The sequence below is a fragment of the Diabrotica virgifera genome, chromosome 10 (genome assembly GCF_917563875.1).
Source record: "Diabrotica virgifera virgifera chromosome 10, PGI_DIABVI_V3a".
NCBI lineage: Eukaryota > Metazoa > Arthropoda > Insecta > Coleoptera > Chrysomelidae > Diabrotica > Diabrotica virgifera.
This window is the reverse complement of record NC_065452.1, coordinates 101,461,848-101,487,661: the sequence shown is the minus strand read 5'-3', so window position 1 is coordinate 101,487,661 and position 25,814 is coordinate 101,461,848. Positions and strand designations below refer to the sequence as shown.

Here is a 25,814-nt window from a genome sequence, read left to right as displayed (position 1 = left end):
GAATCGAACACCGCTGTCCTGCGCGTAGCACCAAAAATTAATGTTTATTTAAAAAATTTCCTGACGCCGTGGTAATTAACCGATTTTAATTTTGCAAATTTCAAATGAAAGGTACAGTACACTTCTATAAGCAAAAAAAATTCAACTTGCTATCTGCTTTATTTTCAGTCCTGCAGCATTTTAAAAAAATGAATTTTGTTTGCGAAAGCTGGATTGCAAAATTTATTTTGCAAAATCTATAAAACCTATTTTGAGCTGATAAACTGATCTTAATGAAATTTACAGTGTTGTTTTACTATATCATAAAGTTTTTCTGGGTAAAATATGAAGATCCTAAGTGTAGCATAATTGGTTAAAAAACGTAAAATGCGAATACTTGTTTTTGTATGGTTTTTTTCGCAACTATTGCTATCTTGCAACAAGAGTGACTATTTTTTAAATTTTTTACCAATTCTATATTGTAGGAAATTTAATAACGCAACTTTTATGTCAGTACAACTTTTCTCAGAAATGAATAGTTTTAAAGTTATAATCAAAAAACCAATAAAAAAATCGAATTTTTCCTTCATATTTTGACATTTTGATTATTTAAACAATGTTCCGGACCATTTTGAGTGGGAGAATTTCTGCAAAAAAATTTGAGTCACCTCTCAACGTCCAACTCAAAACAGATGCGCCCTGGACTATTATTTGATTTGAAATTAATAGGTATGTATAAAAACAAACTAAAAACTATTAATAATAAAAACGATATATATTATTTAAAGGCGTCAAATGTGGAAAAAAAGTCGGTTTTTACTATTTAATCAGAATTATTTTTAAAACTGAAATATTTGTAACAATAAACAAACGTCAATCAAACAACAATGAGTAAATATTCAAGAACGACACTGTGTTGTTAGAAAGATATATATCTGCATATGTATAAAATAATGCAAGCTTTATTTATTGTAGTTCAGTTGGTACTTAGTTATTAAAGAAAATGGTTGATTCCCTTGACAGTAACAGTCGCAACAATACCTTGGAAGAATTAGTTAATAATTCTAATCGTGCACCGGTAGACTACACGGTTCAGGATGCAAGAAAGAAACCGGATACCGCCTTTCTGTATTTTTCTACCCTTACAGGTAAGTTAAGATTAAAAAATAAACTACTCGTTCCGTGTCATTAAGATTTAGTTTGGTCTAAATTTTAAAGTGTGGTGATTTAAGGAAAATAATTAATATATAAATTAATTTATGATATTTATTAAGAAATTTTGATATGTGTACACGCTGTAACAAAAATGTAGGTCATAAAAATTAAATCACATATTCTGGGACCAAAAATAGTTCGATTGAACCTAACTTACCTTACTACAAATGTGCACATAAAAAACTTACGGCCCTTTGAAGTTACAAAATAAAAATCGGTTATTTTTTCCAATCTATTAAGCTTTTTTATCGCAGGAAAATCTTAAAAAAAAATAACAGTGAAACTTGTGCACCTAAATGTGAAATTCAATTAATATTGTGGTACCATTAGTTAAACACAATGTTTTTAAAACTGTTTTGCTTCGTAATACTTCTTCGATAAGCCAGTTTTTATTGAGATACGGCTTCTTTTGTAATATGTTTCAAAATTTCTGAATACCTAGCAAAATGTAAATTATAAAAAATTTTCATATTATTACCAGGTTCTGGTTATAATGGTTCAGAACTAAGGTTCTGAACCATTTACAATAAATATATGGTGGAATTTAGAAATGTTCAAAATATCTCTAAAAAAACTGGTTTAACAAAAAAATACTAAGAGACAAAAAAATTTTAAAAACATCGTGTTTAACTAATGGTACCACATTAATAATTTAATTGGAACGTACACAAAATTTTGAGGGGGTTTAAGGAAACAAAACCCCCATAAAATTTTTATGGAGTGCACAAATTTCACTGTTATTTTTTAAAGATGTTCCTGCCATAAGAAAGCCACATGTACATTTTCAATATAAAATTTCTAAAAATTTCCGATATATTGGAAGACATCGATTTTGCAACTCCAAAGGGCTAAAACTTTTTTTTGTACACATTTGTACTAAGTTAGTAAGTTGTAATAATATCGCTGTAATAATATTGTTGCTAGACAGGTAAATTGTCATTGTATACCGGGTGTACCAATCAAACTGTGTTTTTACCTCAAATTTTGCGTTACCCTGTGGAATATTGTAGCATTTATAAAATACTGAAATATAAACCCAACTATAGCCTCAGGTTTTCTTAACATTCTGTTTTTTTATTCATTCGCTTATATTGGATAATAAAAAAGTTAGGTACTCAACTAGCCATGTTTTTCTTCAATACAGGGTGTTTTGTAATAAGTATAACAAACTTTAAGGAGTAATTCTGCATGAAAAAATAATGACAGTTTGCTTTATAAACGTATGTTCGCAAATGCTTAGTTTCCGATATACGGGGTGTTGAAATTTTTCTTACAAACTGACGATTTATGTATTACTCTAAAACCAGCTGAGATAGGCAAATGACATTTGGTGGGTTTTAAGACATTTTTTGTGCGCATTTTTTGACATATAACTAAGAATTTTATATTAACCATTGGTGCGCATACGGGTAATATGACTCGTATGGGTAATTGTCTGAGTTTTTTATAGAAAAAATTAGTACGCCACTGAGACATTTTAACTAAAAAATAGTTTTTAAATTCATCTTTCAATTTATAACAACTCCCTTGCTTTTTTTCATATGAGGCGGCGTTTTCATGCAAAAATATAAAACATCTTAACGTCTACAATAGGGAACTTGCACTAAAAATTTTTTTGCATAAAATTGTTAATTTATGTTTTAAAATGTTATATTCAAAATATTACGTCTTAACAATGAATAGTGTACGTACAACATCTAATTAAAGTTCCGCGCCTAAAATTTCCGTTTTAAACAACTTTTAAACAACCGTCTGACGTCACAGGCCACTCGTATCGTTTGTCCGTTCGGGGTGGGCCATTGCATTTAATGCAGTTTGTCCATAGATAAATAATATAGTTGAAATATCTTGTTTTACTCTGTGGCAAAAATGATTTTTTCTGTGACAGGCAAAATATTAACATTTTATCTCTGTTGACACGTATCAAAAAGTTCTTTTTAATGAAATTACTTTGTTCGTTTCTTGTGTTGAAAAACAAAGAAGAAACAAGTAACTTAAAAATAAACAAAACTTTTAGTAATAAAAGTAAGAGTAACTAAAAAGTATTGGTGCTACTATAGTATGCGGTCTACAGTCGGGTTTCTACTATAGCTTGCGGTCTACCGAGGGATGCGGTGTAAGTATAAGCTGAGATGATAAAGATATTAACTTGTAAAATTACAATAATGATTCTTCTTATTTATGCGTATTATTAACTTTGTAAAGAAGGATTTTGTTGCTGCTAATCCACCATAATCTTTTCTCAGAAGGCTTTGAACACAATAATGAAAGGCTCCAGTAGGTACTAATAAACATTACAATAAAATATAAGCTTTATTTTAATGAAAATTACACCGTAATCTTTTCCAGAATATACGAAATCCTTCGATTAGAGGTAGGTAGATCAAACCCACGGGGTAAACCGTATAAGTACTATAATACAATGGTACCAAACTATTGTTATAAACGGTTTAAACATGCTTATTAATAACTCTTACTTATTTGCCTTGACACCTCGCATTTCTCCAATAGAATAGCTTTTACTACTTTTTATAAATGTTGCCACGATGAAGACATCAACGGTAGGTAAGTTAGTCAGATTGACCTTTTGAAAAACCCTCGTCCGTCATATTATGCGTTTTAAACTTTTTACAAGGTAGCACTCAACTTTATCAATTTCAGTTTAAAACTAAGCTGATTGGGGAACTACTTATTACAATATACAGTGAGCACGTAAAGGTTGGAATAAATTCATTTTCTCGAGAATTGACGATTTTGGAAAAAAATCACAAAACAGGTCAATTTTTATTTTAAAATTACGACTTACTGGCATATGTATCATACTAGTGACGTCACCCATTTGGGCGTGATGGCGTCATCGATGATTTTTTTAAATAAGAATAGGGGTCGTGCGATAGCTCATTTGAAAGGTAATTCAATTCTCTATTCAGTAATATAAACAATAACGTAATTATTTATACAGGGTGCCCAAAACAATTTTTTTGGATTAAATTTATTTACATAAAAAGAAGAATGTGTGTAATTTATTTAATTCAAAATACATTTTACTGCTATCAGAAAACAGGAAAAAATGTTTATTTGGCAAATAAATATTGTTTTTTGCTTAAATTCAATATTAAAGCCGCCACCCACCAGCCTCGTGACAGTTCGAACATTTAATTTAAGCGAAAAGCAATGATTATTTTAATGTATTTTGAAGTAAGTAAATTACATACATTCTTCTTTTTATGTCAATAAATTTAATCCAAAGAAATTTTTTTTGGACACCCTGTATAAATAATTATGCTAATGTTTATACTACTTAATAGAGAATTGAATTACCTTTCAAATGAGCTATCACACGACCCCTATTCTCATTTAAAAAAATCATCTATGACGTCATCACGCCCAGATGGGTGACGTCACTAGTATGATATATATGCCAAAAAGTGGTAATTTAAAAATAAAAATTGACCTGTTTCGGGATTTTTTTCCAAAATCATCCATTCTCGAGAAAATGAATTTATTCCAACCTTTACGTGCTCACTGTATAAGGTGAACATAAATAATACCTAGGAATTTTTCATTAAAGACGATTAAAATGTAATATACCTGTGATACCTACTTAATCGCGTTGTTTCCGCCTGTTCACCGTGGCCGGTGACGTCGAACCAATAGGAGGACGTTCAAGAGCCTCCTAAGATATTTGAATTTTATAGCATTTTCAAAACGTCGTAATTAGCGTATGGGTTAAAAATATTTGTTTTTTTCGCGTGCAAGCGTTTTAAGATCATGTTACCTTATGTTTTTTAATATCATTTTAATATTTAAAAATTTTTGCAAGTTCCCTATTCTACAAAGTATTTGAAATAAGTTTCTATGCATATGGAAACTACTATATCGAATACTTTGTAAGCGTTAAGATGTTTTACTTTTTTGCACAAAAACGGCGCCTCATATGAAAAAAAGGAAGATTTTTTCTTGTAAATTAAACGAGAAATTAAAAAATGACTTTTTATTTGAAATATCTCAGTGGCGTACTATTTTTTTATTAAAAAATTCAAGCCATTACCCGTACGGGTCATATCACCCGTATGCGCGCCAATGGTGAATATAAAATTCTTAATTGTATGTCAAAAATGCGAAATAACTACCTCTTAAAACCTACCACATTTCATTTGCATATCTCAACCGGTTTTAGAGCAATACATAAATCCTCAGTTTGTGAGAAAAATTTCAACACCCCGTATCTCGGAAACGAAGCATTTGCGAACATACGTTTATTAAGCAAACTGCCATTATTTTTCATGCAGAATTACCCCTTAAAGTTTGGCATACTTATTTAAAAACACCCAAACACCCTGTATTCATGAAAAACATGGCTAGTTGTTAAAGTACTTAACGTTTTTATTATCCAACATAACCGAATGAATAAAAAAACAGAATGCCAAGAAAACCTGAGGCTATAGTTGGGTTTTAATTTTAGTATTTTATAAATTCATCGTTATAATGTCAGCAGAAGAAAAGGACCTACAAAAAAACTTACAAACGTGGAGTGAAATATTAGAAGAAAGTGGCATGAAACTAAACCTAACAAAAACAAAAGTGATGGTAGTAGCAGAAACTAAATAAAACGTGAGTATACAGATCAATGGTATACATATACAACAAGTTGAATGCTTCGAATACCTGGGTGTAAAAATTGAAGATTCAGGTCAACAAGGTTTAGAAATCGATAAACGTATAGAGAAAGCAATAAATTCATATTATGCAATGAACACAACTTTTTTAGGAAAAAAGGAAATAGCGCAAAGTACAAAAGTGAAAGTATTTAAGGCAATATATAGACCCATACTCACCTTCGGTTGTGAATCGTGGACATTAACAGAGAGGCAGAAGAGCAGAATACAAGCGACGGAAATGAAGTACCTAAGAAGAGCGAGAGGAGTCACAAGACTTGACAGGGTAAGAAATGAGCAGATAAGGGAGGATCTGGAGGTGGAATCAATCTTAGAATTCATAGAAAAAAGACAAATCAGCTGGTGGGGACATTTACAACGACTACACGATAGAAGACCGGTAAAAATGATTTGGGAAGCGAAAGTACACGTCAAGAGGAAGAGAGGAAGACCAAGAGAAACATGGGACCAAGCTATTGGAAAAGTTCTACAAAAGAGAGGCAAATCCTGGAAAGAAGCAAAAGTATTGGCACAAAATAGAAGTCAGTGGCGTAAATTTGTACACAATATCTAAGTTATTATTGTAATCCGGACACCAATAGGTAGAAGGGAATTTTATTATATATATATATATATATATTTTATAAATGCAAGAATATTCCACAGGGTGTGGCGAACTTTGAGAAAAAAAACACAGTTTGATTCGTACACCCGGTATACCATGACAATTTACATATCTAGCAATAATATTATTACAGCGATATTGTTAAAGGATAAGGCTATAATATATTGAAAAAATCACTTAAATCGGCCAACAGGTTTAGGAAATTCGAGACATCAAAAATGACCCACTTTTAAGGTGTCCGCATTTTTTTTACCAGGAGTGTACTTTTAGTCCAAAGATATGTAATTTAATGTATGCCCTACCTTTTTGTTACACCCTGTATAGGGTGTTTCGAAGGGAATGTGAAACGTTTTTTGAGGAGATAAGTGGACATTAACTTTTAAGATTTAAATGGAAATAGTAATAATATATTAGTAATTAATAATATAATATAAAGCACTTCGTGCCAAGCAGCCTCATGGCTTGGTTTACAATCTTCCTGCATTCCTGTTTGTTCTTTGCTATTTCTTTGCAGTTGCTTACATTGAGATACCTCAGGTAGTCATTAACGCCATGACTCCATCTGGTCCTACGCTTTCCTTTTTTCATTTTACCACCTATTGTACCGCTTAACAGGATTCTTGGCATTCTATCTTGGGATATTTTTTGGCGACGTGTCCTAACCATCTTAAGTCTTTGTTCACTTACCACTGCAATTATATTAGGCTCCCTATATAATTTTTCTAACTCTTTATTTGTTCTTCATATCCACTGATTGTTTTTCAATTTCCCCTCAAATATCCTTCGAAGTATTTTACATAGTCCAGGTTTCTGAGGCATACGTAACTATTGGAGTTATTACAGTTTTATATGTTCTTAATTTAGCTGCTTTGGACATATTTTTGCTTCTGAATATTCTATTGAGTGTATACATGTAACGATTTCTTGACATAAGTATTTTGTGTAGTTCTTCCCGAATACTTAGTTTACTCAAAAATATAGCCCCTAAATATTCAAATCTATGTACCTGTTCAAATTTATATATTTTATACATTTTTTCTTCATCTGTTGTTATCACTTAATACTGTCTCTATTTAAAATTCCTTGTCCTTTCATTCCATTGGTTTTTATTTTGTTTACATAGTTCTTTTTCACGAGTTTGTCTACTTGTTCCATTATATTTTTTAAATCCATTATATGTGACTTGATCTGTTAATATTTATCTTCTTTTATTACCATTAACAATACTACAATACAATAAATAACAATAATAACAACGGATCTCTTTGTAGTTGTAGTACTCCTTCTCTCACTTCAATTTTTTCTGATAGGTAGTTTATTTTTTACCTTGACTTTATAATCTGTTTTCATAAGTATTAGTTTTATCGTTCTTATGATTTTTGGTAAAACTACTAGATTTTTAATGCTTTGTATATTTCTTTTGTTTTTATTCTATCAAAAGTTTGCTTAACATAAATATATGAAGAGTGCCATTGTCGGTTTATTGTATTCATGACTTCCAGCTTGTACTTCTCTTAAATATTGTCTAGTCACTAGTCTATAGTACTTCTACCTTTTCTAAAGCTACACTGCTATTTTCCTGTGCTATTTTAAAGACTTCTTGCTAACTTTTTTTTGATGTGGATGGCTAATATCTTATATCTAAGGTTTAATACTGCCACACCCTTATAGTTATGAGATAACGTAGAACTGATCGCTTCCATTCCATTGGTCAGCTACGCTCCTCCATATTTTAACATTTCCGCTGTTATAGAATCACTTCTTCTTCTTCTTGCGACTAGGATTACTCCTGTTTGTCGTTGTCTGCTTCTTATGCTGTTTCAGATGTTGTTGACTGTTCATTGTCTTTCCATCTTTTCGGCGGCCTTCCAACTGGTCTTCTGCAATACGGCTTGTTGTGTTTACAGATGTTCGCTAATTTATCTGGTCCCATTCAGTTTACATGTTCGTTCCAGTTTTTTTCCTGTTAATATTTTGATGAACTATTTAGATGGGAAATAAGCCACAATTAAATTGAAAAAATAATTTTATTAACGTTTCGAAGCCCAAATCGGGTTTCGTTGTCAAAATACAAAATACTACTGAATTAAACAAAAAAGTTGTTGCTAAGTAAAAAAATTCTTCTAATAATTTATTTAATCTAACTCATTTATATTGGCAATTCAGGATAGTATCACGAGGTTTTTTTCTGGTTTTCCCTCTTGATTTACTATGGGATCTCTAACGCGAGAATTTTACTGTCATCGTTGCATTTGGTTTGGACAGTTGCACTGTCTTTTTAAAGACAGATCACATGCTATAATTTTTTGTAATGGATATTCTTGAGTTGGGATTGATTTCATGTAATCAAATGAACTACCTTTAAGTAAAGTCGTCCCAGGAACGCAACTCATAAATATTGGCGATATCATTTTAAAGTCCTCTACTTTAAAATGTATAATATACGTCTGAATTGCCAATATAAATGAGTCAGATTAAATAAATTATTAGAAGAATTTTTTTACTTAGCAACAACATTTTTGTTTAATTCAGTAGTATTTTGTATTTTGACAACGAAACCCGATTTGGGCTTCGAAACGTTAATAAAATTATTTTTTCAATTTAATTATGGCTTATTTCCCATCTAAATAGTTAATCATAAAAATGCCACAAGAAACAGCTTTAAAACAACATTAATATTTTGAATTTTGGATACTTTGGATCACTTCCAGGATATTTTCAAGGATGGCGCTAGATTTTCCGTACTGCAGCTTTGCGTATTCATTATTAATTGTTAAGTATGTATTTCTAATTATCGCGAACTATGTCTTCTTCATTTCCATTACCTGCGCTTTCTTCATTATCATTATTTCTATACTCTCCTTTTAACTATGTATTTATAAAATGTTATTTACATCGTCTTAATATTTTTTGGTCATCAAATATCAATATTCCTTCTTAATCTTTGTAATAAGTGGGCTGCGGTATATATTCCCTTTTTGATTTTTGGTTTCCTTGACATAAATTTCTAATTATATTATTCTTATAATAGTTCTCTTCTATATATCTCAACTTATCTTCATAAATAATATTCTATACTATAGGCTTAAATATTCTATACCATAAACACGCATGATAACTTTTATCGATATTGATACACAATCGATTAAAAGTTTAAACGAAAATTAGAAGGTATTATAGATCAACAACTTATTTTTTTTTTCAAATTTTTTGAGTAATATGCTCTTCATTATTATGACACTACTTTTGAAAGATTTAACCAGTGATGCGCTATCATGGTTAGTGTTGTATTATTAATAAACGTAGGATTTATATTTTTGTTAAATTTTTTATTTAAGAACTTTTACGTGATACAGTCATAACACGAAGTTTCAACTTGAAAATATGACATTTAACAAGGTGTACATCAAAGACAAAATTTAAAACCAATAGAACAGAACAATAGTGCTAAATACGTGACATCTTTCCCTTTTTATTTTTTTTAGAATACGTAATCTTGAAATTTAATCGGTTGCTTAATCACCCTTCCCCAGTTACTCATGCGTGGAGCGAAATCAAGTACTTGTTGATTCTCATGTTTAGGGCCAGTCATTGTTTGATTATCCTCTCGTTATATAATGTCAGTCTATTTTGGTCACTGGCATTGTTATCACCACATCATTTCCAGCATATCCTCGATGACATTCATCTGTTGAGTGTTTTAAGTATACACTGTTTCTTAGGAAAATATTTCCATTTTCTTTCTCTCCTATAGGGGAGTTTACAACTTTGTGGCCGGAATTCTGGCCGGTGACCAGGGTGATCCCTCTCTTATTACTGCATTGCCACTATTCTGAAATTCATTTCTGGTGGACGTCATTCGGTAATACTGCTCATACAATTTTCCATTTTCTTCTAACTTAATTCGTTCCTTATCCCTTGTGTGCCCTTAAACTTTAGGTTTTGCAGAAAAAATAGTAAGCGACAATTACTGTAGTATAACCAGAATTATGGGCCTAATAAATGGCACCCAAATCCTAACAATTTTTTTCTCGCACGCTGCTTTTTGCTGTCAATACAATATACCTAATAGGTGTAAATTTTAGAGTTTAATACATGGGTTTTACTTAGCAGTCACAGTTTTGGGCCACTAAATTCGCAGCCATTATGTGTGTGGCTTTAATTTACTATTCACGGTTTTTTGCAACAATTGGGTATATGAATATAATTTACTACTTTTATTTTTGGACCCCTAAATTTACGCAGAAACATATCTAACTTTATTTTGGCCACTAATACTTACTTACTTACTTAAGCCGTCCTCTTGTACCTTACGGTGTCGAGGTAAGTGGAGAAATGAGACGTATCCATGCCTTTCGGTCGGTAGCTAGTCTTTCTACTTCTCTCCACCCAATATTCCTTTTTTCGCAAGCCTTTCCAATATTTGCATTCCACGTTCTTGCTGGCCTGCCTCTTCGTCGTTTGTTGTCAGATGCCGCTTTCCATACCCTCTTTACAGGTCTACCTTCACTCATTCTCGCCATATGTCCGAACCACGATAACTGTTTCGTTTCAAGTCTGTCTAAGTTCCTTCCAACACCGCATCTTTCACGTATGTCTTCATTTCTTATACGATCACGTCTGGTCACCCCGGATACCGCACGTAAATATCGCATTTCGCATGCTTGAATTTTACTACAGATGTTGTCGTTCACTGTCCACGTTTCACTACCGTAGAGTAGCACCGGCTCGTATACGGTTTGAAATACTTTCATTTTAGTTTTCAGGCTTACTTCTTTCTTCCTAATAAAACTTTTATTTAGTGCATAGTATAATTTTGTTGCACTCATTACCCTGCTGTTTATTTCTGGTTCTATATTTCCTTGCCCATTCATTGTTGATCCTAGATACTTGAAGTCCTCAACTTGTGTAATGGTCTCATTATTCAACTTAACATTTATATTTTCTTGTGTTTTCGATATTACTAAAGCTTCTGTTTTTCAATATTTATTTTCATCCCAAATTTCTTAAAGGCTTCATTCCAAACATTCACATTCACTTGTAAGTCTTTTTCTGATTTTGCCACAATTACCAGGTCATCGGCATATATCAACTCTGACACGTAAACTTGTTGAAGTTTATACACCCCAACCCTAGTTCTTTTTACCTTACCCCTGCATTCTTTTGCAATTTCGTCCATTAAAGTGATGAATAACAAAGGACTCAGAACACCACCTTGTCTTACACCTGTCCTTGTGTAGAATTCTAGAGATGAGCAATTGTTCGTTCTTACATTATTACGTGTACATTTATATATACTCTTTATTGCTTGGATTAACTTCGGTTTCACATTTCTACGGTTTAATATTTCCCAGATATTGTTACGTGGCGCCCGATCAAATGCTTTTTCCAAGTCCACAAAACAGAGAAACAACTTACTGTTATGCTCTAGGGCTTTTTCTGATAACTGTCTCACCGTGAATATGAGATCGGTTGTACCTCGTCCTGGTCTAAAGCCGCATTGGCTGTCATCCAGTGTGGCCTCGATATTTGCTCGCAGCTTTTTCTCTAGTATTATTTCGTAGATTTTACTAGCAACTACCAACAGTGATATTCCTCTATAGTTAGAACACTTATGTTTATCGCCTTTTTTGTGCAATGGTAGAATAGTTGCAAGCGTCCAATCTCTAGGTATGCATCCGGTATGCCAACAGCTCCTTATGATCTTCCATAGTAATTGTAATCCTTCTCCTTCCATATATTTAATTAGCTCAGCCTTAATATTATCGTGTCCTGCAGCCTTGCCATTTTTTAATTTTAAAATTGCTTCCCTGTATTCTTCGTATGTTATGTCATCATCATCTTGTTGTTCATTTAAATTGTACTCCTCCCTATCATTCTCTATTTCGTTGTTGTCTCCCATTAATAACTTCATAAAATGTTCTCGCCATCTTTCGGTAATCTCTTCATTTTTTAATAATATGTTACCATCTTTGTCCTCTAAACTTGTTACTCCGTTTGATTTCTTTTGTCTTAGATTACATGGCCACTAATAATAATTTTTAAATTCCAAAAAAATGAAAATATAATAAAATCATTATTTTTTCATTGATTTCATGCCCCCCTTTTAGAGGTCTCCTGTGTTGCCTTTAATGATTCTTTGTCGACAGACAAACTTTACATTGGGTTCCTGAAAGAGGATCATGTCATAACCTTCCCTTCGTACGAAAGCCTCTGTAACGTCGTGAGCGGCCTTCGCCCTTCTCAAATTTATTTGAAGAAACTTCGTATTAGATGGTTCTGATCTCTCTGATCTCTCTAACTTAATCTTACTCTGTCTGATTCCTGGTCCTAGGTGCTTTCACCCAGCCTTTCCTCATCCCTTGTGGTAGGATCTCTCTTGAGATCCCGCTTTCCTGGATCAGTTTTTTATACTCCGGGCATTGTAAGCTGTCGGCTTTGTGACCGGATTATTTACAAGTAAGGCAAAATGTCCCCTTGCCACATCTGTAGCAGCCAAATCTGAGTCCACTCTGTTTTCTCCCTTTCAGTCGGTTTTAATATGCCCGAACTGCATGTATCTAAAGCACCGCTGGACGTGCCGTCTCTCTCGTATCTTGCACAAGTTCCAGCCAATGGGTATATGTCCTCTTTCCAGTGCCTTCTTTGCTGCGATGCGTGTCATTCCGATTATGACGTTTGTATTGCCTTCTTTATTTTCCCTTACAGAGACGATTTTGTTTTGACGTCGTTAAGCTTCCTGCTGCCGATATACCTCCGAACTTGCCTCAGTATTTCTTTCCTTGTGACATCGCGGTCTATATCAAATATGTTCACCTGGTCCTGATTGCCCCGAACGTCCTCTACTGTGATTCCCTTCGTGTGGGCCAATATAGTCTTCTTCAGGCGCTCAGCCAGTTCTTCCCCTGTCACTTTAAGGTTGAGGTGCCCGTTTCTAGTCTTCTTAGCGCTTCTGACTCTAATTCCCTCATTCCTCGTGTCTGCGCTACCCTTGATTAACTTGAGCAACTTGGCGTAGGATTTTCCACCTCCCTTCACAATCACCTTCTGCATCGTCACCCTTCTTTCCCCTAGTTTATACCCGTCCAGCCCGAGGTGGTGGTCCATGCCCATAAAAGTGACATCCATGAGCCTCCTGAGGTTCCTACTACTTTTAGAAACACACTTGCCGTCTCCTTAGTCGTTCCTTCCTCACCAGTTTTCTCCACTATTCTATTTCGTTTCTCAATGCTGCAGAGGGTCTGAAAGTGCCCACCATGTCTTCGGTGACTCTCAAGGTTTTTTCTCCATTTTTGATATCGACCTTCGTGTTTGTATTGTCGGAAATTAGTTTCACTATTTTTTTTGTAATTCTGGTAAGTTTCTCCGTTACTCTTACGATGGCTGTTATGTCGGAGATCTCCTTCTCTCTAGATGTTTTCTCCGTAAGTGAGGAGCTCATTTGCAAGGTTGCCTCTCCTGGAAAATTCGTCTCGGTCAGATCTCTACCCTTGACCGGAGATTTTCCAACAGATCCCCTTCTTCCGAAGATCATAGTCTCCTTCCTATTTTCCTCTTCGCTGAGTACTTTCCCTTTGTAGTCCAGGACGCATCTGTTTTAAGATGGACGTTGAGAGGTGACTCAAATTTTTTGCAGAAATTGCTTGAAAATAACTCAAATAATAATATTTGAGTTATCCTCCCACTCAAAATGGTCCGGAACATTGTTTAAATAATCAAAATGTCAAAATATAAAGGAAAAATTCGATATTTTTATTGGTTTTTTGATTATAACTTTAAAACTATTCATTTCTGACAAAAGTTGTATCGACATAAAAGTTGCGTAATTAAATTTCCTACAATAAAGAATTGGTTAAAAATTTAAAAAATAGTCACCCTTGTTGCAAAATAGCAATAATTGCGAAAAAACCATACAAAAACAAGTATTCGCATTTTACGTTTTTCAACCATTTACGCTACACTTAGGAACTTCATATTTTACCCAGAAAAACTTTATGATATAGTAAAGCAACACTGTAAATTTTATTAATATCGGTTTAATAGATTTTGCAAAATAAATTTTCCGATCCAGCTTTCGCAAAAAAAATTCATTTTTTTTTAATGTTGCAGGACTGAAAATAAATCAGATAGCAAGTTGATTTTTTTTTGCTTATAGAAGTGTACTGTACCTTTCATTTGCAATTTGCAAAATTAAAGTCGATTAATTACCACGGCGTCAGAAATTTTTTTAAATAAACATTAATTTTTGGTATTGTACCCCCGGAAATTGGTGGAAAAGATTTACACTGAAAATAACAAAATTAAGTTTGGCAACATTGTGTGATTATGTGAGTAGTCTGGTATATCAACAGGGCCGTATTGTGCTTTAAAATTTCTTACAATGATCAATGTTGCTTCAATTAAAATAAAAAAAGTTATGATTTTAAATAGAAAAGCATGCATATGTACATTTTCCATTACATAAAAGTTATATATGTTACAGTTCAAGTTGATTCTCAGTTAGAGTTGACTTCAACTAGTTGGAGTCAACTTCAACTGAAACGAGCAGTAAAAGTTGATTTTAAAAATTTAAATCAACTTTTACTAGTTGAAGTTGACTCTTCCTGGATCGATTCAGTAAATGTTGATTATACGAGAATCTCAAGTGCATTTTTAATGAGTGTGCGTTTCTTTGTTTTGACCGTTTCAACTACTTATTAGTATAGTCTGTAACGTCGCCCCCGTTAGGTAAATTATTCTGATTCGATTTTTTGCACAAACTTACTCAAAGAAATACATACGTATAACAATCCTTATAACAAATACACAGGGTGTCACGCGGTACCGCGGTCGAAAAATTGTTTGACCAATTTCAGTAAAGTCAGTCAGTAAAGTGACTCTTTATCGAACGAGTCTGATATTACGAGCAGAGGAAGAGACGCGTTCGATAAAGAGTATTGAGGTGGTGCGTACAAAATTGTATCGACAATCATAAAAAACATTAACACTTACTTACAACTTTAAGGAATTTTTTTAAATTTTAGACGAAATAAAAAATTCGTATGACAGTAATGACAGTAATCACAGATGACTTTTGCATGATGGCCGGTTTTGATGTTTAATCGATAGTTATCATTATCAATATTGTATACCTACCTAAGTTTTTATTTATTTTGTATGAATATAATTGCGAAACACTACAGAATTTTACTTTTTGACATAAATTTATTAATAATAAGATAAATTTTGTACAATATTTTTAATAATTAAAGTAAATAAATTTTAACTTCACTCAAATAAATAATCGATTGCTGCCATTGACCACTTACATTCAATCTCGGTTAATTTGATTAATTATCGCGGCAGGCAAAGTAACATTCTTCTTTCAATACAACAAAGTGTTACTTTACTGCCGAAAATGAGGGCAAATGAGCACAATAATGAATGATTTTAGTGGCGTTTGGCGATAAACAATGATTTTAAACAAATTCGCAAAAATACACACACCGGCAACATTAGCCGAACACCTTAAAAGTGAGATATGTTTGGATGTTTGATGTCTTGTTTCCTAAACCACTGATCCGATTTGAGTGATTCTTTTAGTACAGTGAAACCTCGATTATCCGTCTCTCCATTAACCATCAGCTCTGTTAACCGTCAGGGCACATACAGACGTTGTATTGACTACATAAGCAAAAAATTTTAATGTAAAAAAATAAAAAGAAAGTTAATTTGATTCGTGATGAGGACACAAACGGCTATACATGGCTGACAGATAAAGAAATCGTTGAAATGGCAACAAAGGCAGACCAAACAAATTCAGAAACTGACACAGACTTGGAATTTGACCGTAGATATGTTGATGAACCTATTGTAACTGACATAACTGACAAAGATTTGCGTAAATAATCTAGAGAAGCTGCATCGCACATGCAATAATTCATCGAGTGGTATTCTCAACAAGAAGAAGCCAATAAAGTAGATTGCATGATCTTATGCTGATTAAGAAATTCAGCCGTCGCAAAATGTGAAGCAACAGTCGCAAAATGTGAAACAAAGATTTCAGAATGTTTTAAGTTGATTCGATTGTACGAACACAAATCCCTCTTATATTGTCAAACAAAACATACAAATGAAATTTGAGAGTTGTACATACCATGAATTTTTAATTTTTTTAAATATTCTGTTAACCGTCATACTCTTGGTCCGGTGCCGACGGATATTCGAGGTTCTACTGTATGTTATAGCCTTATTATTTAAGAATATCGTTGTAATAATATTGTTGCTAGACAGGTAAATATCATTTTATACCGGGTGTACAAATCATGCTGTGTTTTTTTCTTAAAGTTTGGAACACCCTGTGGAATATTCTAGCACATATAAAATATTAAAATTAACACTCGATTGTAGATTTAGGCTTTCTTAACATTTTTCTTTTTCATTCATTTACTTACGTGAGATAATAAAAAAGTTATGTGCGTTAACAACTATCCATGTTTTTCATCAATAAATCCTCATAGTAGGGGAGGAAAGTATACTAAATTTGCAGTTACTCGAGCTTTATGGGAACCTATTGGATGGTGAAGAGAATGTGCTAAAATCAGAAAAAGGTTAATTTTAATTTTCCATAAAGTGGGGGACTTTTCATTTTTTTATTTAATTTTCCATTTGAAACAATCATTTTTCTCCGATTATAGCGCTATCTATCCATAATTAGAAAGAATGTGTCAAATAAAAGTTGCTTATTTTTACGTAAAGAATCCAAATCTGCAATAAAAATTGGGGGCTCCTATTTGGGATTTTAAATTAAATCCCCCACCCCACGGAGAGGGGAGGGGGTAAATTAAAAATTTTAAATACGAACCCTGCGATATTTAGCGAAATGAACATCAGATCGTAAAACTGCAAAATACGCCTATTCAATATTTTTCAAAAATCTACCGAATGGCACCAAACACGACCCCGACGGAAGTGGGCTGGGGGGTTACTTTAAAATCTTAAATAGGAGACATCTTTACAAACTGCAAATTTAGCATACTTTCCTCCCCTACTATGAGGATTTATTGATAAAAAACATGGCTAGTTTTTAAAGTACATAACTTTTTTATTTTCCAACATAAGCAAATGGATCAAAAAAGAAGATGTTAAGAAAGCGTAAGTCTACAATCGAGTTTTAATTTTAAAATATTATATATACTAGAATATTCCACAGGGTGTTCCGACCTTTAAAAAAAAACACAGTATGATTGTAACACCCCGTATAAAATGACGTGTACCTGTCTAGCAACAATATTATTACACCGATATTCTTAACTAATAAGACTATAACTTACTAAAAGAATCACTCAAATCGGACAACAGGTTTAGGAAATTCGAGACATCAAACATGTCCCATTTTTAAGGTGTTCGGCTAATTTTGCCGGTGCGCGGTGTGTGTAATTTTTTCACTTAGTACATTTTTTTTTAGATCCGTTGGGCATTTTTTTCTCTAAAATTCACCCGTGTTGAGCTGCCCCCCCCCCCACTTGCCAAAATTAAAAAACAAATAGCCCTGATTTATGAGCTATTTATGAGCTCTCATATTCCGCAAATTAAAAATTTTGAGCTCGTTCCACTGAGCAGGAATTTAATACCCTAGTGGGGGGGGGCTGAGTCAGCCCCCCCCACTACTTAAAAATAGGAATATTGAATCGGTTTTTGCGGCAGAATTACGAGCTATTTATGAGCTCTTGAAATTATATAGTTTCGATTTTTGAGCTCATCCCCTTCACCCCCAAACAACCCTTTAATTGATTTAACTTAAGAGAAAGATGCTGAGAAAACTTAAAATATATCGTATTGCGGATATAATTCATATAGCTTATATACTCTAAGAATAAACTATTAAATCAAGAGCATTTCGATTATTGAGCTACAACCCCTTCGCAAGAAAACCACCCTATCTTCCCGGCTTAAGAGAAAGTTGTACTTAAAATGCATTAAACTAATTATTTGGCGACTACATATCATTTAATAATTTATAAGCTTCCAAATTACGCGCATTTAGATCAGTAGATTGCAATTTATTTTGTATAGTGCAGTCACTGAAGGTAAAAATCAACGATTACCTTCAATTTCGGTGAACCTTCATCGATTTTCACGAAAAGTGGTCAGTAGTTAGAGGATACGTCAAGAAACAAAGGTAACATGGTACCACCTTGCGCCTTTACCCTGAGGGTGGATACCGCCCCTTCTCGGGGGTGAAAATTATTTTATAAAAAATAAATGCACAAATCAATAAAAGAACAAATTAAAAGCAAAATTTATTATATAAAGTTAATAAAATAAGTCAATTAAGTTATTAAAGATCAAAGATTTTAATTATTTGTGAAAAAAATGCATGTTTTGAAAAGGTTTTTTGTAAATCACTGAAAAACTTTAGGTAATAGTAGTTTAATTCGTATAGCTTATATTCTAAGAATAAACTCTTAAATCACGCGTCTTTCGATTATAGAGCTACAACCCCTTCGCAAGAAAACGACCCCATATTCCCGGCTTAAGAGAGAGTTGTTCTTAAAATAATTTAAATTAATTATTTGGCGACTACATATCGTTTAATAATTTATGAGCTTGCAAAATATACGCATCTCAATTATTGAATTGCCATTTTCTTTCTATAGTGCAGTCACTGAAGGTAAAAATCAACTAGTACCTTCGATTTCGGTAAATCTGCATTTATTTTCACGAATTGACAATAACAACTTGGGGTTTTAGCCTGGGGTATATGTCACCCCTTCTCGGGAGTGAAAATTACTTTATTAAAAATAACCCCACAAATCGAGAGAGGGACAAAGTGTAAGCAAAATTTGTTATATAATGTGATTAAAATAAATCAATACTTTTTGAGTTATTAAAGATCAAATATTTTAATTTTTGGAAAGAAAATGCATGCTTTAGAGCGATTTTTCATAAATGACTCAAAAACTGTAAGTTTTTACAAAAAAGTTTTCATCACTAAAATTGAAGCTAATAAAAAATATAATAAATTGCTTACTTGAAAAACCCTTTAATGTTAATTTAAAGTAAGATATTGGTAATTAAATGTATATTTTTTCCGCGACTGTTAAAATCTAAGGGTTCAAGCTTAAATAACGGGAAAGAGATGCATTTTATAACACTTAGGTACTAAATACTTGTCAAAGTACTTAGAAATACCTATGAAAAATAAGATGCAGAAAAAGTTGATAGTATCAAAATCCGCTCAACAATTTTCGTGAAAATGAATGGAGATTTACCGAAATCGAAGGTACTAGTTGATTTTTACCTTCAGTGACTGCACTATAGAAAGAAAATGGCAATTCAATAATTGAGATGCGTATATTTTGCAAGCTCATAAATTATTAAACGATATGTAGTCGCCAAATAATTAATTTAAATTATTTTAAGAACAACTCTCTCTTAAGCCGGGAATATGGGGTCGTTTTCTTGCGAAGGGGTTGTAGCTCTATAATCGAAAGACGCGTGATTTAAGAGTTTATTCTTAGAATATAAGCTATACGAATTAAACTACTATTAACTTTTTTGTAAAAACTTAAAGTTTTTCAGTGATTTACAAAAAACCTTTTCAAAACATGCATTTTTTTCACAAATAATTAAAATCTTTGATCTTTAATAACTTAAAAAGTATTGACTTATTTTATTAACTTTGTATAATAAATTTTGCTTTTAATTTGTTCTTTTATTGATTTGTGCATTTATTTTTTATAAAATAATTTTCACCCCCGAGAAGGGGCGGTATCCACCCTCAGGGTAAAGGCGCAAGGTGGTACCATGTCACCTTTGTTTCTTGACGTATCCTCTAACCACTGACCAATTTTCGTGAAAATCGATGAAGGTTCACCGAAATTGAAGGTAATCGTTGATTTTTACCTTCAGTGACTGCACTATACAAAATAAATTGCAATTTACTGATCTAAATGCGCGTAATTTGGAAGCTTATAAATTATTAAATGATATGTAGTCGCCAAATAATTAGTTTAACGCATTTTAAATACAACTTTCTCTTAAGCCGGGAAGATAGGGTGGTTTTCTGGCGAAGGGGTTGTAGCTCAATAATCGAAATGCTCTTGATTTAATAGTTTATTTTTAGAGTATATAAGCTATAGGAATTATATTCGCAATACGATATATTTTAAGTTTTCTCAGCATCTTTCTCTTAAGTTAAATCAATTAAAGGGTTGTTTGGGGGTGAAGGGGATGAGCTCAAAAATCGAAACTATATAATTTCAAGAGCTCATAAATAGCTCGTAATTCTGCCGCAAAAACCGATTCAATATTCCTATTTTTAAGTAGTGGGGGGGGCTGACTCAGCCCCCCCCCCCACTAGGGTATTAAATTCCTGCTCAGTGGAACGAGCTCAAAATTTTTAGTTTGCGGAATATGAGAGCTCATAAATAGCTCATAAATCAGGGCTATTTGTTTTTTAATTTTTGCAAGTGGGGGGGGGCAGCTCAACACGGGTCTAAAATTCGACTGTTGTCGAGTTATTAGCGACTTAAAATTTGAAAAACGCCAAAATAACCATTTTCAAGGTTTAATAACTCGGTTAAAGATAATTATTGTGAAAGTCGAGCGAGCGGCCGTGGAGTAACGGCATAATCGCTGGCCTCATACGCCAGTGCACGTGGGTTCGAGCCCTGCTAAAGACAAACCATTTTCATTTACAATAATGACACGAGCCGTCTCACCGTGCCTCGGAGAGCACGTTAAGCCGTCGGTCCCCCTGGGCTAGTGTACATCGATAGTGTACATCGACACTAGTTACTTGAAACAGGGTTAAAGATGTAATTGTCGCCGGAACTGTCCGAAAGGCAAAAATGCCATACGATATTATTTATTAGGAAAGTCAGAAACTAAAAAAATCAAAGATTAAAGCTACCTCTATAAGATCCTGAAGAAATTTTTGTCATTATTTCATTAATAAGATATTATTTTGAATTATCAACAATGAGCGCTAACCGTGTATTGAGGCGGCCGTCAATGTGAGAATGAGATTCACCAGTGGACGGCTGGAATGGTGCATCTCTTTAGCACTCACTATTGACGGCCGCCTAATACGCACTTAGCGCTCATTGTTAATAATTAAAGATAAAGCTTAGTAATAAAATAGTGACAAAAATTCCTGCTGGATCTTGTAGAGAGGGCTATGGACTTTGATTTGGTCACTTTCTGACTTTCATAATAATGGATTTTAACCGAGTTATTAAGCCTTGAAAATGGCTATTTTCGCATTTTTTTCAAATTTTAAATCGCGTATAAGTCGACAACAATCAATTTTAGAGAAAAATCACAAGATCTAAAAAAAATTGTTCGAAGTGAAAAAATTATTTTTGTGAATTTGTCTAAAAAAAATGTTTAAACAATTTATCGATCAAGGTACTGCCTGGCACCCAGTAGATTTGTTATAAGGACCTCTTTTTGAGTAAGTTTGTGCAAAAAATTCGAATCAGAGTAATTTACCTAACGGGGGCGACGATACAGCCTAGACTAATTTGAACATATTCAGTAACATTTAATTTCTAGAATCGGCTGTTTGTGTGAATCAGAATCAACTTTTACTAAATGGCATTGGGAAGAGTATACTTTTCCTAGTTGGAGTCTACTTTTACTAGTAAATGTTGAATATAAATCTTCATTTTATATTTATAATCAACTTTTACTGAAACCAGCCGTTAGAGTTGACTCCAACTAGTTGGAGTCAACTCCAACTGGATAATCAACTTGAACTGTAACATATACATTACATAAGTATCAAACAAGAAAATATATTAATCCAAGTATAAATACTAGATACGGAAAATAAATGTCAATTTCTAATTATACGTCAAGTATAAGATTTATTGGAAACAGACAGATTTGTAGGTTTTGGTAGTTCTATCTTAAGCTATAGTCCGGATTCTGGTTTTTACTGGTAATTAAATATGCAATTAAAAATATTTATTTTTTACTTGCTTATATACCGTTAACGCAGGGCATATCGTATGCGCTAAAATTAATTTTAACTATTTTTTCTTTACATTTAAACTTTCAGGGACCCTCCCTCTTACCGCATGCTTGCATTAGTAACTGAATTAGAATAGCTTTTGTAATTACTTTTGTTATTGTTAGAATTATTAATAAAAAAGAACTTAAAAAACAGTTAAATGTAAAACTAACTTAGGTATACAGTTCAAAAATTTTAAAATTCATTAAAAAATGCAATGTCCCCGCTCTTTTTTTTTATTTATTTTTTGTAATACAAAACCTAAAAATATAACTTTAAAATAATTAAGTTACAGTAATCAACACGTTATCTTTACGTAAAGATACCCAAGAAGGGAGATCAAACGAATTGCAACAATTGGAGAGCAATAACACTACTTTCTACAGTGAGTAAAGTCATGACAAGGATGATACTAGAAAGAATGAAAGAAACTATAGACCAGTTGTTAAGACCAAACCAAGCGGGCTTCAGAAGTAATAAAGCATGCACAGATCATATTAACACATTAAGAAACATTGTAGAACAAACAATAGAATGGCAGAGCAAAATCTATATAAATTTCATTGACTTTAGACAAGCCTTTGACCGGATTAACAGAGAAAAAATGTGGGAAATATTAAAGAGATATAGAATTCCATTAAAATATATAAGAATTATCAAAATGTTCTATGAAAACTATACCGCACAAATCATGCACAATGGGAAACTCACAGAACTAATCAACATAGACAGTGGAGTCAGACAGGGGTGTATTCTATCTCCAACCATATTTCTGATCTTAATTGACTGGGTCATGAAGAAGGCAACGAAAAATAAAACAGGAATTAGATGGAATGCTTTCGGTCAGCTTGAAGATCTAGACTTTGCAGATGATATATGTCTGGTATCCGAAAAAAGACAACATATGCAGAAAAAAACAGAAAAGGTGACAAAAGAAGCAAGAAAAATAGGACTAGAGATTAACACAAGAAAAACCAAACTTATGAAGATAAATACGGAAAGAGAAATGGGTATATTCATTGAAGGAGAAGAAGTAGAAAATGTACAGAAGTTTTGCTATCTGGGAAGCATAATTGACGCTAGCGGTGGAATAGAAGAGGAAATTAATGGAAGGATAACTAAAGCCCAAAATGCGTTCTATATGCTGAAGAAAACATGGGAGTCCAATAGATTAACAACCAAAACCAAAATCAGGATATTTAATACAAATGTAAAGAGTGTTTTGCTATATGCAGCAGAAACTTGGAAAATAGAGAAAAAGATTACATAAAAGGTTCAAACATTTGTAAATAGATGCCTTAGACGAATATTGCAAATATATTGGCCAAATCGGATAAGTAACAAGGAACTTTGGAGAAAAACTAATCAAGAGCCGATAGCCAAAACGATAAACAGACGCAAATGGAAGTTTATTAGACACACATTAAGGAAAAATGAAGATGATATAACCAAACAAGCCCTGGATTACCAACCAACTGGAAAAAGAAAACAAGGCAGACCAATGACATCCTGGAAAAGAAATATTACCAGAGAGCTAGAAGACAATGGGTTAACATGGAAAGAAGTGAAAGCCCTGGCCAGAAACAGAGATGAATGGAGGGGGACTGTAGAGGCCCTATGTTCCAAAATGGAATCAAGAGGAGTAAAGTAAAGTAAGTAAAGTAATCAACACGTTACACTCTACAAATGAATATCTCTAGACCAGTACTAAACATAATTACAGCAAACAGCACTTTACAGCTTTACACTATATCATCGAACTGTAAACCACACACCTACACTACAGCAAGGCACTGCTATCAAACTAAACGTTTTGCACAAAACTTATAAATGTCTGGTCGATCCGGTTGGGTGAGTGTAAAAAACAGATGTGTTCAAACGAACCGCTTCTTAAAGCGTTTGACTAAATCTTTTAATTGAACTACACGTTATTCGGAATCACTGTCGCACATAATATCACTATCATCACTGCTATTGTCTAAAGTTGTAATTAAATTTGTTAATGTTGGCAAATATTTAGCGTATTCGTTTTCCACCCCCATTACGTGTTTAATGAGGGTCGCGGACGTTTCCCCAACTGTCATCAATACGACTAACTTCACGCGTAATTTTGATACGAGAATTATAAAAAAATATGCATTGAAATCCAGATCCCGTAATTTTATGAGCGTTATAAAGTGAGTACAAAGACATACATATTTCTTTTTTTGTAATTACAGCTTTAATTTACCGTACACTTCTCGTAGACTCTGCCGATAAGGTAGAGTCGTGTTGAGGAAAGCTCGCGTGCCCGTTTAATGACATTTTTCCAACTTGTTGCTGTAATGTTTTTTACTTCTTCTGCAATTAATTGGAGAACCGCTGATGAAAATTTAGGAGCCACATTTTTTCTTCTTATATTTCCTTTTAATTGCGCCCATATTAATTCTATCGGATTTAATACACAAAAATAAGGAGGCAGTCTAAGGACGCTATGTCCATTATTCAGAGCACAATCATCAACAAAATATTTCTTTTGAAATTGTTTACTTTGACTAACCTCTAATAATTGCTTTTTCGTATACGTCTCTTCAAAATATAAGTCTTCTTCCTAGAGAAAGTTTTGGATTTGGGATTTATTCCAAGTAGAATTCGGTATCTTTTTGATTAATCTTGAATGGTATGAAGCATTGTCCATGACAAGTACGCTGTTTTTGGGCAATTTTGGGATAAGAATATTTTCAAACCAAGATTCAAAAAGGGCACTGTCCATATCATCGTGGTAGTCCAATGACGCATCTTTAATTTTTTTTGGCAGATATTAGTAGTGCGTCGTCGATCCATCCATTTTCTCCGCCGCAGTGTAAAATAATTATTCTTTTACCTTTATTGAAAGGTAATGCAACTGAACATTTTATATTGTTGTTTTTCCAGCCATTTTTACGGTGTCATGTGTATCGTACCATGTTTCATCCAAATATAGAATATTTCGTTTCATTTCTCTATACTCCATGATATTTCGAACATACTCGTTTCGCAAAGAAATTATTCTGCTGCTTTCCATGAGTGTCTGACATTTATCTATAGTTCTATACTTAAAATTATTAGCTTTAAGGAAAACCCGAAGTGTTGTTGCCGAACAGGAAACGATATCTTTTCGAATTAGTTCTAGTCGAAGAGTTTCAATCGTGGGAAAAATGTTGGCTACATACATTTTGTATATTGTTGTACTGATAGGTTCAATCAAATGGCTTTCTATTTTTCGGAACTTACCACTATCTTTTCTCTTTTTTCTTGATGCAGATGTCCCTCCTATAATGGCATATACAGTTGTTTTTGGCACTTTTGTTAAAAAAAC

At 33.1% G+C, this 25,814-nt stretch overlaps 1 protein-coding gene across 1 annotated transcript in view; it reads left to right on the top strand.

The window, feature by feature from the left end:
- The first annotated feature begins 896 nt into the window (after nucleotides 1-896).
- The window catches only part of LOC114330847 (facilitated trehalose transporter Tret1-2 homolog), a 57,393-nt gene continuing 32,475 nt past the window's right edge, over nucleotides 897-25,814 (top strand). Inside the window, exon 1 of the mRNA XM_028280270.2 lies at nucleotides 897-1,127. Coding sequence (XP_028136071.2) covers nucleotides 983-1,127 — 145 coding nt within the window. The 5' untranslated portion in view covers nucleotides 897-982. The remainder of the gene's footprint in view (nucleotides 1,128-25,814) is intronic.